Source organism: Fragaria vesca, linkage group LG4, assembly GCF_000184155.1.
Source record: "Fragaria vesca subsp. vesca linkage group LG4, FraVesHawaii_1.0, whole genome shotgun sequence".
In the NCBI taxonomy this organism is placed as follows: Eukaryota; Viridiplantae; Streptophyta; class Magnoliopsida; order Rosales; family Rosaceae; genus Fragaria; species Fragaria vesca.
In genome coordinates this window covers 16,871,886-16,887,634 of record NC_020494.1, presented here as the reverse complement: position 1 = coordinate 16,887,634, position 15,749 = coordinate 16,871,886, and the positions used below count along the sequence as shown (strand labels likewise).

At 38.0% G+C, this 15,749-nt stretch overlaps 3 protein-coding genes and 1 non-coding gene across 4 annotated transcripts; 2 read left to right on the top strand and 2 right to left on the bottom strand.

The window, feature by feature from the left end:
- Positions 1–1,321: 1,321 nt before the first annotated feature.
- LOC101297235 (cytochrome P450 734A1-like) lies at positions 1,322–3,493 on the bottom strand. Its single transcript, XM_004297145.1, has 5 exons — positions 3,183–3,493; positions 2,863–3,089; positions 2,468–2,703; positions 1,906–2,287; positions 1,322–1,807 (listed from the first exon to the last, which is right to left on the bottom strand). The coding sequence occupies exons 1-5, from the start codon at positions 3,466–3,468 to the stop codon at positions 1,379–1,381; spliced, it is 1,560 nt and encodes a 519-aa protein (XP_004297193.1). The 5' UTR covers positions 3,469–3,493; the 3' UTR covers positions 1,322–1,378.
- Positions 3,494–4,353: 860 nt separating this feature from the next.
- LOC101296948 (probable GMP synthase [glutamine-hydrolyzing]-like) lies at positions 4,354–6,807 on the bottom strand. Its single transcript, XM_004297144.1, has 5 exons — positions 6,411–6,807; positions 5,472–5,529; positions 5,265–5,348; positions 5,006–5,147; positions 4,354–4,892 (listed from the first exon to the last, which is right to left on the bottom strand). Exons 1-5 carry the CDS (start codon positions 6,805–6,807, stop codon positions 4,614–4,616), a joined length of 960 nt encoding a protein of 319 aa, XP_004297192.1. The 3' UTR covers positions 4,354–4,613.
- A 1,994-nt stretch (positions 6,808–8,801) lies between these two features.
- Positions 8,802–9,695, top strand: LOC101296654. The gene is made up of 2 exons (XR_184520.1): positions 8,802–9,100; positions 9,406–9,695. It is a non-coding gene; the product is annotated as an uncharacterized LOC101296654 (transcript).
- Positions 9,696–11,524: 1,829 nt separating this feature from the next.
- Positions 11,525–15,478, top strand: LOC101296369 (putative pentatricopeptide repeat-containing protein At1g13630-like). The gene is made up of 4 exons (XM_004297143.1): positions 11,525–12,083; positions 12,271–14,400; positions 15,018–15,327; positions 15,437–15,478. The coding sequence occupies exons 1-2, from the start codon at positions 11,648–11,650 to the stop codon at positions 14,316–14,318; spliced, it is 2,484 nt and encodes an 827-aa protein (XP_004297191.1). The 5' UTR covers positions 11,525–11,647; the 3' UTR covers positions 14,319–14,400; positions 15,018–15,327; positions 15,437–15,478.
- The last annotated feature ends 271 nt before the right edge of the window (positions 15,479–15,749 follow it).

Below are 15,749 nucleotides of genomic sequence, written 5' to 3'. Positions count from 1 at the left end.
CGGAGACTTTCCGGCCGGTTCTCAGGGTGAGGCCGGCGGCGTTGGATCCGTGACGGAAAGAGCTTTCTGGGGATATAAAATTCCGGCAAAGGGCAGTCGGAATTTTGGTCGGAAATCGGGAAAAATAAGGCTGCCCGATTTTAGGGTTTTGGTTTTTAGGGTTTGGAAAAAAAATGGTGGGCTATTGGCTCTAGGGTTAGAACAAAGTGCATGATAACGTGATGAAGAATAAAGTGTAGAGACAAAGAGATGGCAAGAGAATCATCTTATTCATTGATAGGAGCCCTTTATATAGGGAATTACACAATACCAATATGGTAAGGATATGAATACATAGATCTAGTCTAACTACATATCCTATTGGCATAAGACCAAGACACACAGTAGAGAATATCCTAGAACACTCATGAGTTTGTTACATTTGATTATACGAGTACATGCCTATTTATAGGCATTGTTAACCGACCTTGACTAGTGCCACCGACATACTTGGATTACTCTAGATCACGCTAGACCTTAATTACATTTGTTTACTCTAGACAATAACATGACACTTCTATCATGTTCTAGACTCCTCTAGCAGCTACAAGACTCATCTTCATTTCTCTAGCTTTGTCTTGATTAATTAATCTAGACTTCTTGAGAGAGTTCAATGTGCATTACGTTCCAACAGTTTGTAAAAGATTTTGATGAGAGCCAAGAGAAGAAGGTACAGAAACACAAAGCTTGAAAGAGTGATTGCTAGGCCTCCAAAAGAAGCCATCATGTTAGTTTAGCTTTCGTACTCTCCCTCGCTCTGACTTCTGATGTTTATGACATATTATCCTACGCAAGCATGGTCTTGAAATTCGAAGAATGAAATATTAAGAATGAGTTTCTGCCTTGACATTAAGCCATTAAGGTAGTTCTGTCGGGTTGATTTTGTTGACTTGGTTCATCTGAGTAACACTCCCCCAATCACTACTAATTAAGGATTAGTTTTATTAGTTTTATTCTTCCTCGCTTGGCTGATCAGTCGCTTTGGTAATCTTTTGACCTTTCACTCATTCAGTGTATATATGATAGAGGCTGGCACCTGGAGTATATTTTAAGCTAGCTTAAGCACAAATAGCCTATGATAGAGGCTGCATGCTGCTTATCATTTGAGAACCGTTCAAATTTTGTGTACAATGTTTTAAAACTATTCACGGATTTTTTATATGAAGTGCAAGAGCAACTGAACGTAAGAGGATTGTCAAGATAGAGCAACTATTAACAATCTGTTTATTCATGTGATAATATTGCACTTCTGTTACAAATTATGTCTATATATGAGCTACCAGCTGGACTATATGAAGTATGGAGTGCAAGATTTACCGGCAATTTTGGTCTCCAGAGTTCAGAGAGGGTGTAGCATTACTTGAACTCCATGCTGCGGGCGAACTGTAATATATCTAAAAGGTGAGTGAACATAACCTGGGGAAAGGGTGAAGGAGTAGCGTTGTAGAATCATCGAAAGAGCAATCTTTGCTTCTGTGGTGGCAAAGTTGAATCCAATACAATTTCTAGGTCCCATTCCGAAAGGTAAGTATGCGACCATGTTATTGTTAGTAGCTTTAGCAACCCCTTCTGAGAACCTCTCTGGCTTGAAAAGATGTACATCATCTCCCCAAAGTTGAGGATCATGATGAAATGCTAGATTTGGGACCTGCAGTTCAACATTAGCAGGAACAATGATTTTTCCGAGTCTAACATCCTTTTTGACTCTCCTTATTATAGAAACAACAGGAGGATATAACCTTAGAGTCTCATTGAGGATCATACTCATCTGCATGCAACAAAGTGAATAAACGGAAAACAAGTGAGGACGAATTTTGAATAATTAGCTTAGACAACAAGCAACTGAAAGTTGGCATTCTTTCGTACCGTTTTGAGTTTGGCAATGCCATCAGAATTTGGAGTTGTTTGTTTGCCAAACAACTGCAGAACTTCTCTTCTTGCTTCCTCTTGCCACTCAGGATGAAGTGCCAGAAGTAAGATAGTCCAAGCTAGCAATGTATTGGTGGTTTCTTGTCCAGCAAAGTAGAATGTTTTGCACTCATCTATTACATCATCCACTGTAATGTTCACATTCGGATCATGGCGAGCCTTTAAAAGCAATCCAATAAAATCACCTCCAAATCTGTCTTCTTCATCACTCATGGTCATGGCCTGCTCTTCTCTTTTCTTAACAATCTCTAATATGGAGTCGTGTATTCTTTCTACAAGCTTCTCTGATTCAATCTCATCTTTGTTTTTGATAAAGCGACTGCAATAATTGTGTTCCATTAGCTTCGATCGGGAGCATAATACTATGACTGGACATGTCATATTAATATGATAAATCAAACAAGGATATGATTCAACAGCTAAAAGGAAATCGGCTCAGAGGGATCAGTGGTTGTTCCTTCTACAGTGTTTGAGATTTTATTAATTAAATGGAAATTACCTGATGCCTGGAATTCTGAGTCTGTAAGTATTTTTGACAAGAAATGAGGCTAACTTCATCAACATCTCAAAAATGTCCTGCCCTTCTAAGTAGCTGCTGCCAAATGCTGTCCTCGATATCACTTCTGAAGTCAATAGTCGAAATTCTTCGAACACTTCAATCTCTTTCCCTTCTTCAAAAGTTATCCATCTTTTTAGCATCGTTTCAGTACTAGCTATCATTGATGGAATCATAGTCTAGTAAAAGTAAAATTACCCCGTCATTAACAATTTAACATCATCAAGCAATTAGCACATTTACCTTCATCAATATAGTCAGGATAAAAATTACCGATACTTTGGTGTTCTCATATCTTAAATGTTTAAACCACATCGTCGATCACTGTAAGAACTTACTTTTAAGCTCTCTCCATGAAAGGCATGCATGGAAATTTTTCGTACTTTTGCCCATTTTTCACCTTCTATTCCCGGAAGGCCATTGCCTTGTAGCCTTAACGCAAAGCCCTCCTTCTTGGGTTTTCGATAAACTCTATCTTTTTCATTCAGTATTTCTTTGCACAGCTCGGTATCCATAACTATCAACTGAGCTTGAGAACCATACCACTGCAGATAAGCCTTCCCTCCTACAGATTAACATGACCATCATTAGAAAGCCAGATCATATATATAGATATACATGCAGTTACTGATGAGCTACTTAGCTTGTAAGGAAATACCATATTTCTTGCTCCATGAGTGAATATGAGGATAAATCAGTGTGCGTATGTCATGTGACAAACGTTTTGGCCTGCTCATCGCTTCCTTTATCATGCCGGCGATTTCTTTTGTGTTGCCATGGATGAGTCTGTAAGGAGGGCCTGTGACTCCCTGCAGATTCAACTTCTTCTTAATGCGCGTCGGAATCCACCATTGCTTGTAAAAGATCTTGATGAGAGCTACAAGAAGAAGGTAGAGAAACACAAAGCCTGAAAGCGTGATTACTAGGCCTCCCAAAGAAGTCATCTTCAGTTTTGCTAACTTCTTCTTTTTGGCTGCTCTCTGCTGATAGATATTTCATGTTCGATTGTGAGTTCTTATAGATTCGAATACTTAAGCTGGCAACAATGACGTAATATGCTACGCATGAATAAGGACTTGGAATTCAAATTTAGAAGGAATTAAGGACGAGTTTCTTCCATGCATGACGTAACATGCTACGCATGCATGGCCACGAGTCAATAACGTAACAATCATTAGTTGACTAGATACAGTAAGCTGGTTTTTATTCTTTTGTTTCCTTCTAGGTTGATTGATTAGTTCCTTGGAAATTAAAAGTAGTTGAGTTTGCGGAAAGAATTTTACAAACAAGAATCACTAATTGGCTAAGAGAAGGAAGAACACGCACGTAATGCGACCCGTGCATGGTATATAGGATAATTTATTTTGCTATAAACTTGTAAAGGTGGCAAACTGATTGCACTACATAAGTAAAAACGCACTCACATTACCATACAGCGAGTCCCTGCAGCTGCATCAAATTTTGTATGCGAGTCTTCTTCTTCTTCTTCAAAAAGAAAAAGAAAAAGAAAAACTTCTTTATCGTTGGAATCCACCATTGTTGAAGAAAGATGTTATTGGTGCATGGTGAAAGCTACGAGTAGAAGGAACAAAACAGTTGCAGGGTGATGCAGCTTAGTATAAGAATGTTGGTTAATTATGTCTAGGCCTCCCATGGAATTCATGCATGCTTTCAGAACATTGATTACACTGTAGTAGATTAATCTATTTTTGCAGTAATAACCAAGTTTGTGACCTCATATATATATTGAAATTTTGCTCAACATGCAGGACAATGAACTAATCACTGAGGAAACCATTCGTCTTGCTTCTTGGTAGTACTCAATATGTAAAGATATCCATTTCTTTTTTCTCATTAAATAAGTGCACAACTCACTGGTACATTATACATAAACACAAAAATGGAAAAATGATGAGCCTCTAGATCCAACTTGGATCCTATTCTACCTCTCCAGCTATTACAATTTTATAAATATATAATTATAAAAAAATTATAAATCATTAAGTTATTGATTCCTACGTACAGAAGTGGTATGCAAATATACAATACATAGTTCAGTTATTAAGTTAAGACAGGAGGAGGAGTATAGCTAAATATGTCTCCAAGGTCTTTCTGCAAGGCTTACACACTCATTGTACCTATAGCAATCCACAAGATGATCGATTGTCAACCCAGCAGCCTGCATGAATGAGTACACAATGACTGGTCCGACGTATCGGAATCCTCGCTTTATCAAATCCTTGCTCATGGCTTCTGCTTTCGGGCTCCTCAGAGGAACATTTCTTGGGTATCTGAACCTGTTGATCACTGGTTTATGATTCACAGAACCCCACATATAGCTACTAAAAGATCCACATTCCCTCACAATCTGTATTCATTTTGATAGTAAAGAGATATGATCGATCAGCTAGGCAGTTCTTGTGAAAATAGTGATCAATGTAATTTTAGTTAATTTTGAGACGAGATAGATTGCTAGCTTGCCTTCAATATGCATTTGGCATTTTCTACAATGCACCTGACTTTGCAGTCCGGCAACATCAAAGCTTTGTTGGAAGCTATCTCTTCAATCTCTTCCTCCCCCATTTTAGCAACAATGTTTGGATCAAATCCAGAAAAGGCTTCCCTATTTATGTAAGAAACTATATGTTAAATCATGCACCATAAGATTATATATTCAATCATGCATATGTACGTACTACTCATGCACCATATATAGAGAACTTTGAGGTTACATAGTCACCTGAATAGCTCCCTTCTTTTTACAATTTCAGTCCAATTGTGGTCCATCAACATACCAGACAGTGCAAGCAGCTCAAATAATTGACTGTAATCACAATGATTAATTATCACTCTCTTAGTATATAATTATCAATCATAAGCAGTATTCTGGCCATGATTAGTGGTTAAATAAGTATGATTATTAAAAAGTTATAAATAAAGGACTTACTTGTCATCATATACTGGAACTCCCCAGCATTCATCATGAAATGCAACATAAACTTTATCTGTATATATACATCAAATCCTAAAATCATTGAATGTCGGCATATAACTCTAAAAATTAAAATTAAAAGAAATTTCTTCTTTCACATTTTCGATCATGCATTATTATGATTCTACTTGAGGTGGATAATTAAAAAGCTGTAGTAGGTAGAGAGAATATTGTTGGTCAAGGTCTACTATTTCAGAAAAATGTAGCAATCATTCATTCTTCGAAGTCTCACTTCAGATATATGCTTAGGTAGGAAAGAGTCGGTAAATGTTTGCCTCATCATGTTGTTGCCAATTTTATTATCATCTCTAAGAATCGCTACAGTTAACAATTGACTATATGTCTACGATATACATGACACTTTGCTGAAGCGTCAACTACTGTAGTTGATAATAATGCATCTAAATATCATTGATGACTATCTTTAAGGATCATGAAGTGTATTACTATCATGTTCCTTAGATTCCACATATCCCACCATATTGTCTAGGTCCATCATATATCTTGCAAAACAAAAAAGAAGTCCAAGAATCAAACATTTCAAAAATTCGAATGCAGGATCTCCCAGAAGTACTAAGACCCTGAAACCATATATGTTTGAGACGACATGAAATAGTCCAATCCACCCAATTATGTATGTCGAGGTAACAACTTAAATGAAGAAGTCTATATAGAGTTTGAAGTCTTCGAAATTTGACATCAGAAGTTGACATGTTCCTAGGCATTGCTTAAAGGTTGCTATTGCAGACCTCTATATATGCAGACTTCTAGTGTATATATGGTAGCATTCTAATCTGGTACGTTTCTTGCTTTAGTTCACATAATCAACAAAGTATATCTAATGCAATGGCATGATGAGATATATATGCTACACTACTTGCATATAGAGCTTACCACTATTCTTTGTTATCCAATTGCACCTCCTCAACTCCCCATTATCAGTATCCTGAAAGGTCTGACTTTGCTGTTGAACAACTTTAGGCACCGGAGACTCTCTTCTTTGCGGTGGTGCAATGAGGCGGAGCGCTAATGATATCTTCTGCTCGAGTGGAGAAGCAGAATCAATGATAGAAGAAGAGTCAATGGAGTTTTCTGACAAAGACAAAGATAAGGATGATAAAGATAGAGAGGAAGATGATGAAGAACTCCTGTGCAGCCCAATTGGGTAGATTCTCTTTAGGTGTTTATAAGAGAATATGGGGCTGAATGCAGTAGTTGTAGTACTCTTCTCTTTGGGAACCTTGTTCTTCTCCAGAAGAACTAATTGTCTTCTTACATTTGCTTTCGACATGTTGCAGAGGACAAGTGAATGAAGTTATGTCTTCTGCTTGTCTTCTGCTTAAATTGGATAGATATGTAAAAGTGATTGAGTTATATAAGGGAGTGGGAACAATTTTAAATTTGAGGTGTGAAAAAGGGTTATGCTCAAAGTTGGTTGGTGAACTGTGAGTTTCATGCATAATAACTATGGATTACCATTTTCACCTTAATTAGGTTCCAAGCAAAACCCAAAATAGTATACATACTGTGAATAAGAGGAGAAACATTACTCTTTTTTTCCTCAATTTCTTGAATAGATTAATTCCAAATTAACCTGAAATTAATATTTTATGCTTATTCCCATTGAAACAGTAAAGCAACAAGGACATGGAAAAATATGATTTTATAAATGAATTGCACTACCTGACTTGTTTGAGTTGCTTCCCAGTGAGGTGATGTGTAGCAGATTAGGTTCTAGAGAGGTTACTAAGATTTTCTTAGTGGTCAATTATCTATGGAGCCACATATTTTAAGATTCTCCATCACTTTCTGAATGATTTGCTTAGCATTTAACCCTGAACCTCAGTGTCTCTTTCTTTCAAATAGAGGAGAATGCAGTAGTAGGAGTGCTCCCCATTATTTCAAAGGGAAAAATTGTTATAGGTGTGGTGATTGTTTCAGCTCACCACAACTAGTGTGATAGGTAATGGGTCCAAAAAAACAGTAACATTCTTAACTCCTACTCCTAGTTATATCTGTAGCCTCTCAACTCTCAAGGCCTGAGGTATACTCGTTGCCTACACAGAAAAGGATATCCCATCCATCATTTATACCTGATCATTCTACATTTCCACTGGAAATAGTTTCACTTAACTCGTTTAGTTGAATCTTCTTCTTGGGTTGCTCCTCACAAATTCATATCAGATAGTTTTATAATCAAGTAGCTTATATTGTCTTTTATTAACTTCTTGATTCTTATCAATAATTTCATAAAACAATGAGGAGACCAGAGAGGCAACAAAACTGAAGCCAAAACTCTCTAAATTTGTTCATTATTCGTCATTCATAATCCGTCCAATGAAGCAGGTGACTATTTGGTGTGTGTCTCTCTCTTTGGCATTAGTCATCCACATAAAATCAATGCAATATTCTGAATCATCAAGCATTTGGTCACCCGACTATGTCCCGCTCCCAAATCTAATATATATGTAATCTCTCCCATAAAAGTGCATTGCAAGAGCAATTAAGTTGTGAAATGACTAGATCTATTAAATGTAGAAATAGAATACCGGAGATCCTACGCAAAAAAGCATGCGTGCACTTATCAATTTATCATATGAGGTCCTCATGGAAAAAACATAAAGAAAAAACTTTGATCAGAATCAAATTGGTGAACATGATCTTGGTCTTGATTATATTAGCCTCTACAAGTTTAGGGAAGAAAAACACCAAAGTTAATCAGACCACAACAGTTAACCAGAGGCTAATTTTGTAGCTAATGCTGTCGCAAATGTTGGCCACAAAATAGGAGATGTTCGCTTTTGGGAGGAGTGTGTTCCTCCGGAAGCTAGCCTAGCGCTGTCTTTTGACTATGTAAACCGCGGGTGCGTTAGAGGCACCTCCATTTAATCTATTGGTTTTTCATCAAAAAAAAAAAAATAAAGTTAATCAGACCACAACAGACGACGTCGTTTTATTACACTTGCCCCAAACATCCAAACAAAGCCTGCAGAAAGTCTGATGTTTACTAGTTTGTTATTGGGCCGCATCAACCCGACTTGGCCCAAGCCAACTTTGTCTATTCAATTGGTGGAATCGGCTTCATAAATCCTATTCATCTTCATTCTCCATCGCCGCTTCATTTACCTTATCGATAGCCAGAGGTAGAAGGAGGAGAGAAAACCGAGAGCTACGATGGAGGACGACGCGTTCGAATTGGTCGTCGAGCTAACGGACACCTTCCATGACAGGGGTTATGCGTCGGTTAACGGTATTCTTCTCACGTTAGACTCATGTTTTAAGAAGTTTCGATTGAGTTCAAAACCCTGAACGGATCTCAAATCCTGTGTTGATGCGTTCGCTAATGATCTCAAATCGAAACTTCTAGTCGAGCGTGAGAAGAATACCATTAACCGATGCATAATCCCGGTCATGGAAGCTGTCCAGATTCGCTAAAAGAGATGACAGACGCAGAGGAATTTTTGGCTACACTTTTGAAGGTCTCCCCTGACAGATACCCTCAAATCATCCATCAATATGTTGAGGAAACCAATCAGGCAGAGCTAGTTCATCTCTGCAGCTTCTATGGCTGCGAAATTGTTTAAGTAAGTATACAAGTCCAAACTTCGTCTTTGTTTTTTTACTATGCATGTCTTTCTATTATTTCTGATGGATAAGTACGAAGCATGTCTTGACTACAATCTGGAACGACTAGTGCTGATATTTAACTTTGACCACAATATGTAGCGGAAACACGTGAATGCAGAGTCTGATTCTGAAAGTTGTTGCTATGTTAGTTTGCTAGAAGTTGTCTCCCTGTCTTTGTCGTCATTCTCTTCGAAATTTTAGTCAATTAAATTGTTATTATGTTGTTATTTTATTTATCTAATGTTTGTGTGTGAATTTCCAGGACTTGGTGTGGCTCTGAAGATGAAGGCATTTTATTTGAATTTTCATTGTCAGCAACTCGTATGTTTTGCAGATATGTAACGGGATTTTTGTTACACCTTCTGGATTCATTCTTCTATGCTAAAGTTGATCGGATATTGAAGTTGAAGTTCTCTATCATCATGGGAATATCTTCAAGTCATCTCTGTTGTTAAGAGTCATGTAAACTTGCTTTTGTCCAGTTTTGTTGCATGTTTACAGGATTGGATCTCTATGATTTTAATGTTAATGACATCTTAGTTTGTTAAAGTGAAAGGTCGGCAGACTATTCTTGTTTCAGCTAAAATTGAGTTATCTTTTTCTGCTTTGGTTGAAGCTGACATAATTTTCTCAAGTTGGGCAGAAAGCTTGCTTCGTTTTGGGCTTCCCAGTATTGAGTTTTGAATCTTTGATAGTGGGCGAACAAAACTAGAAACTTTTGCCAAAGTTAAAAAGAGAAAAAAGGAGTCTTGCCTCTCTTAGCCTTTGACTTCAAGCAAGCCTCAACTCCCAAACTTCTACACTTCCATTGAAAGCCCTGCCTTATATACTCTGTGTGCAAAGCGATCCCACTCTGTCAAACTTGGATCCTCACGTTCCTGCTTAGTTTGGTATTGTACATCTGTTATTTTCCAATTTTACATATGCACAACAAGCACCTTAAAAGTTAAAAACTCCAGCTTATAAGGTAGAATTGCAAATCCAGGCACCATGAGTAGTAATAGAAAGCAAGCAGAGGTCTCTGGTCTGTCTCGCATGAAGGAGTGCTTATCTTTCACTGTTTCGTTGCGAGAGGGTTTTGGCTATGTCAAGGCCTTCTTTGTTGGTCAGGCTAAGAGGTTGACAGCAAGAAATGAGAAAGAAGCAGCAGAAGCAGACCTAGTAACTGCCAAAATGCAAGTTGAAGCTACTGACGCAGCCGAGGATACCAAGAACAGACTCAACAAATCAGTCTAAATCGTAAACACCATGAGCCTTCTATTGCAGTACGTGTGCATTAGATCTTAATGACAAATCAGGTATAAGCTGACATTTACAACTCGTGGGTAATTAGAGAGCTTTTTTTCTCGAGTAATAAGGACAATTTCATTTCAATTTTGAATGCCAAAACGGCATAGATACATATACATTCATTTGCCAAAAAAGGGCAAGTTAGAGAACGTGGTATGTTAGCATCACCTCATTTGTACAATAAGCTCATACATTCCGACAAAATAAATTAACCTAACACTATGAAAACTAATATAGAATTAGGCATAAAACTAAATACATAATACTTAGAGTGCACAAGAGTGCTTAGATGTAATTAGACAAGCTAAAAACAAACAAGGTAATAACACAAAGTTATTACAATTCCGAGCTGCTAAGACAACCCACCAAAGAAATTCACTTAAGGCCCAAATCAAAACTGATGCAGACCAGTCCACCATTTGTGTAACGCCCTCTTCAGTTTAGGCACGCAGTGCCGCAAGACTCTAAAACAAAAACAACGAGAAACGCAAGACAGTTTATTTAAGAAAATATATTAACAAGCACAACGAACACGTAAAATATTTGAAGTGTAAAATCTTTATTTTACCAAAAACTCTTTTATTGGCCAAAAAACGACACCAGTAATGGTTAGGAAATGACGAACTCAAAGGAATATAATTTCCAATGAAAATGTCTCAAGACAACTCATAAAAAGTTTAGAATATAAACACAAGAATAGGTAACAATGAATAATACAGGGAACAAATTACCGATCACCCAATTTCTCGCTACTATCCCGTTCCAGTACACAGTATCAATATGGTGAATATGATCTTAGTTGGATCAATCAAAGACTACAATCTTGATCAATTATGTCTTCATTATATCAGTACCTAACTAAAGGAAAATAAAATGAAGTAAAATAAAATCACTCAACTTTTCTCAACGACGCCGTTTACATTCACCTCTGCCCCTAACATCCAAACTTAGCCTCCAGAGACCCTCCTCTTTTCTCGCCAAAAAAAAAAAGAGACCCTCCTCTTTCATTTGCCCCAAAACCCTTCAAAATTGCCGGGAAACCCAACGGCTCCCTTAAACCCTAAACCTCCTAAACCTCACTCTCCCTCATTAAAGCTTCAATCTTTGATGTCCTCTCTCTTTACCCACACCTCTCTCCACTCAGATTTTCCATTCCCTTTGAACCCAACACCTCCTTTTTCCCTCTTTCGCTTAAACCCTAACCCCCAATTTCCATGCTCAATCACATCCATCAATGGAAGAAACCCATCCAATTTCTTCAAATTTCTCGAACCTTCTCTTCCCTCATCTTCACTAAACCCCCATCCTTCGCCGCAAAGCCCGCCGTTGATCCCGCCGCCGGCCCAAGCAGCACTGCCAATGTCGCCGAGCTCATCACCGGCCTGAGAACCTTGGGTTTGGGTCGAATTAGAGGTGACCATTACTATAGTAACATTATTTCGAGCTTGAATCAGACCCAGGTGGATCTTATTATCGAAAGGTTGAACCTTGAGGACCCTGAATCGGGTTTTGGGTTCTTCAATTTGTTGAGGAATGAGTATGGTTTTCGGCATTCGAGGGCTTCGAGTTTCGCAGTTGCTCATGTTTTAGGGGGGAGGAGGCGGTTTGAGGAGTTGCGGTTGGTTATGAAGCAAATGGTGAAGGAGGAAGGTATGGTTTTTTTTGTAGACTTAAAAATGTTCTTGAGTAGTTTATAATGTGGTTTTGTAACTTATGTTTATCGAAAATGGATTGGTGTTGGTTTTGTGTGACATTAGTATTTAGTATTGCTTCGTGTAATTAGTGTTGTTGTGCACATTTTGTTATTTATATATATTTCTGGTGATATTTGTGATAGGTTCTGGTTCTGCAACATCACTTTGTGAGCTGCTATTGAGTAGATTTAGGGACTGGGGCTCGAGTGGTGTGGTGTGGGATGTTTTGGCGTTTTCGTATTCAAGAAGTGAGATGGTTTATGATGCCCTGACTGTTCTTGCTAAGATGAAAGATCTGAATTTGAGAGTTTCCACTTCGACGTATAATTGCTTGTTGCATAATTTAAGGCACACGGATATCATGTGGAATGTGTATGATGCAATTAAGGAAAGTGGAACTCCTGAGAATGAGTACACTAGTTCTATACTTGTAGATGGACTGTGTGAACAAGCCAGCATACAAGATGCGGTTTCATTTCTCATGGAAGCTCAGAGGAAGGAGAGTGGGCCTTCAGTTGTTTCGGTCAATACCATTATGTCGAGGTTCTGTAAATTGGGTTTTGTGGATATTGCGAAGTCGTTTTTTTGTATGATATTCAAGTATGGACTACTTCCTGATTCATACAGTTATAATATTCTTATTCATGGGCTGTGTGTAGCAGGTTCTTTGGAAGAAGCTTTGGAGTTTACACAAGACATGGAGAGGCACGGGCTACACCCTGACACCGTGACCTACAATATTCTTTGTAAAGGGTTTCGTCTGCTTGGTTTAATGAATGGAGCTCAGCAGGTCATTCAGAAAATGCTGGTTAAAGGGTTGAATCCTGATCATGTTACGTATACAATTCTAATTTGTGGGCACTGCCATTCTGGCAATATTGAGGAAGCACTTAAGCTGCGGGAAGAGATGCTTTCAAGGGGTTTTCAGTTGAGTGTCATCTTATATAGCGTACTGCTCAGCAGTTTGTGTAAAAGTGGACGAATAGAAGAAGCATTGAGGTTGCATTATGAGATGGAAGCTGTTGGCTTGGAACCAGATCTTATAACATGTTCCATTCTGATTCATGGGCTATGCAAGCAAGGTACTGTTCAAAGGGCTGTTCAAATATATAGAGAAATGTACTTGAAGAGAATAATACCCCACTATTCTGCACATCGAGCAATTCTTTTAGGTCTGCGCAAGAGAGGGGATATATCTGAGGCAAGGAAGTATTTTGATGTTCTAACAACAATCACAGAGGACATTGTGTTGTATAATATTATGATGGATGGATATGTAAAGCTTGGTAATATTGCAGCAGCCTTACACTTATATGAACAAACAGTTGAAAAAGGAATAACTCCTACTGTTGTCACTTTCAATACGCTTATGTATGGTCTCTGCAAAAGTGGAAAACTAATTGAGGCCAAACGGATGTTGACTGCCATTGAGCTGCATGGAATGCTACTTAGTCCAGTTACTTACACGACTCTTATGAATGGTTACTGTGAATGGGGAAACATTCATGGGATGATTAAATTGCTCCAGGAGATGAAAGCAAAAGCTGTTGATCCGACCCATGTAACTTATACTGTAATTATCAAAGGACTCTGCAAACAGAGGAAACTGCAAAAGGCTGTCCACTTAGTTGAGGCAATGTATGCTAAGGACCTAATCCCAGATCAGATCACATATAATACCATCATTCAATGTTTCTGCAGAGCTCGTGACTTGAAGAAAGCTTTTCAGTTGCACGATGAGATGTTAAAGCATAATCTCGAGCCTACTCCTGTGACATATAATGTCCTCATCAATGGTCTTTGTGTATATGGTGACCTAAATGATGCTGACAGGCTATTGGATTTTCTGGATGACCGTAACATCAATTTGACAAAAGTTGCTTATACCACATTAATCAAAGCACATTGTGCAAAGGGTTATGCACTCAGGGCAGTGGAGCTCTTTGATCGGATGGTGGAGAAAGGATTTGAAATCTCCATCAGAGATTATAGTTCTGTAATAAATAGGTTATGCAAAAGGTCTCTAATAACTGAAGCGAAATATTTTTTCTGTATGATGCTATCTGATCGGATATATCCTGATCAAGAGCTTTGTAAGGTGATGCTCAATGCTTTCCGTCAAGATGGTGATTCAAGCTCACTAAATGAACTCCTTGCTGAGATGATCAAATGTGGCTTTCTTCCTGATTAATCCATGGAAAAGGTGATATTGCTTGGCATCTGGCTATTGGAAAAGTTGTTCACTGGCTCATAAACAAGGTTTCAGTCATGAGGTATTGCTAACTTTATGTGTATATACACATCAATCTAGTATTCTCATAAAGTATGTGAATACAAACCAGAAACGAAAATTAGACTAGACCAGCACTCAGGGCTCCTTTTCTAGTTCTTTCATAAAACCACTGGGTACGTACCATTTTATATCAAGATTGATGCCGAATAGTAATAAATTACCACAACTGATCAGAGAAAACTGCATTTAGTTCTGACGAGCTTCTGAAGCTTTCTTTAAGTTATGCAACGAAGTATGCTAGTATGTACCAGCCATCGTTCCTATTCTCTTTATATCATCTTCATATCTTTACTATGCAATGAATGTAGGCTAAAAAAATTGAAGCATTTATATCTCTTTCTTATTTTCTGCCGCCAAGAGCCAAATGCTCTTGTTGCTTGAATGCAAAATATATATTCTGCCAATTCAAGGGGTATTTCTAGTGGAAAGAAGGTTTCTCTTTTGTTTGGACTTAAGGGTGTTAAAGAGTTGGCCATAGTTATCACTTTGTATGTGGTAACATGAGTTCATGTAAACAGTAAATGTATAACTACTATATTTTAATTATAGTTTCTCAATTTATTTTAGGTGGTCATAATTCTGTGGTTTTCTGTGCAGCTCTCATGCCTACCCTATTTCCTTCCAAACAAGGTTCTTAAAGAGATGCAAAGAAATGAATCTGAGTTGGCATAAACTGCCGCTACTGTTCTTGGCATTTTCCTAAGATGGGATTTTAAAGCAAGTCCAGATATGCTTTCATTTGTATGGTTATTATTGATTATATAGAATTACTGTAATGTGTTCTGATTCATTTACAGGACAGTTCCAGAAGCTAGAAAAGCATTGATAAAGAGCCTTCCTGACAGATGGCGTTGAAACTGGTTCAAAGATATCTTTCCAGATTGTTATGTTCTCAAACTATTTGCTGGTAATGTTTTTGTTCACCCCCTCTTATAAGTTTGGCTTTCTTTTAGTGTTTCCTTGTGGATTCAAGCAAAACTCTCAGGTTGCTTGTTTACTCTCTTTGTACTTTGTAGAGATTATAACTCGGGAGTCATGAGTCAGGATCAAAGTGGGCTGGCGTTCCCACTGAAGTAAAAACTATCCCAAACACTCCTTTTCTAATTCTTTCTTTGCAACATACCATAGTACCTGGTTGATGATTTGTGACTATTTTCTTTTCCTTGCAGGGATAAAGGGCAAGTCATGCATGTCTCTATCTCATGCCTTCCAGAGTTCCGCTTGAATTGTTTTTGCCATGACCATATGGCTGGGGATCATTTGCAATGTTGAAAAAAGGAGCTGTGAGGTGGGTTTCTTCTCAAAACAACCAAACACATACGTCTTGCC

What these genes read in the sequence shown, in the direction of transcription:
- LOC101297235 (XM_004297145.1), bottom strand. Translation starts at nt 3,468, where the DNA reads ATGACTTCTTTGGGAGGCCTAGTAATCACGCTTTCAGGCTTTGTGTTT. An exon ending in CTCATGGAGCAAGAAATATG is followed by an intron (nt 3,090 to 3,182) that starts GTATTTCCTTAC and finishes GTTAATCTGTAG; the next exon opens with GAGGGAAGGCTTATCTGCAG. An exon ending in GCATTGCCAAACTCAAAACG is followed by an intron (nt 1,808 to 1,905) that starts GTACGAAAGAAT and finishes TGTTGCATGCAG; the next exon opens with ATGAGTATGATCCTCAATGA.
- LOC101296948 (XM_004297144.1), bottom strand. Translation starts at nt 6,807, where the DNA reads ATGTCGAAAGCAAATGTAAGAAGACAATTAGTTCTTCTGGAGAAGAAC. An exon ending in GTTCCAGTATATGATGACAA is followed by an intron (nt 5,349 to 5,471) that starts GTAAGTCCTTTA and finishes TTGTGATTACAG; the next exon opens with TCAATTATTTGAGCTGCTTG. An exon ending in AAAAGAAGGGAGCTATTCAG is followed by an intron (nt 5,148 to 5,264) that starts GTGACTATGTAA and finishes TTACATAAATAG; the next exon opens with GGAAGCCTTTTCTGGATTTG.
- LOC101296369 (XM_004297143.1), top strand. Translation starts at nt 11,648, where the DNA reads ATGCTCAATCACATCCATCAATGGAAGAAACCCATCCAATTTCTTCAA. An exon ending in GCAAATGGTGAAGGAGGAAG is followed by an intron (nt 12,084 to 12,270) that starts GTATGGTTTTTT and finishes TATTTGTGATAG; the next exon opens with GTTCTGGTTCTGCAACATCA.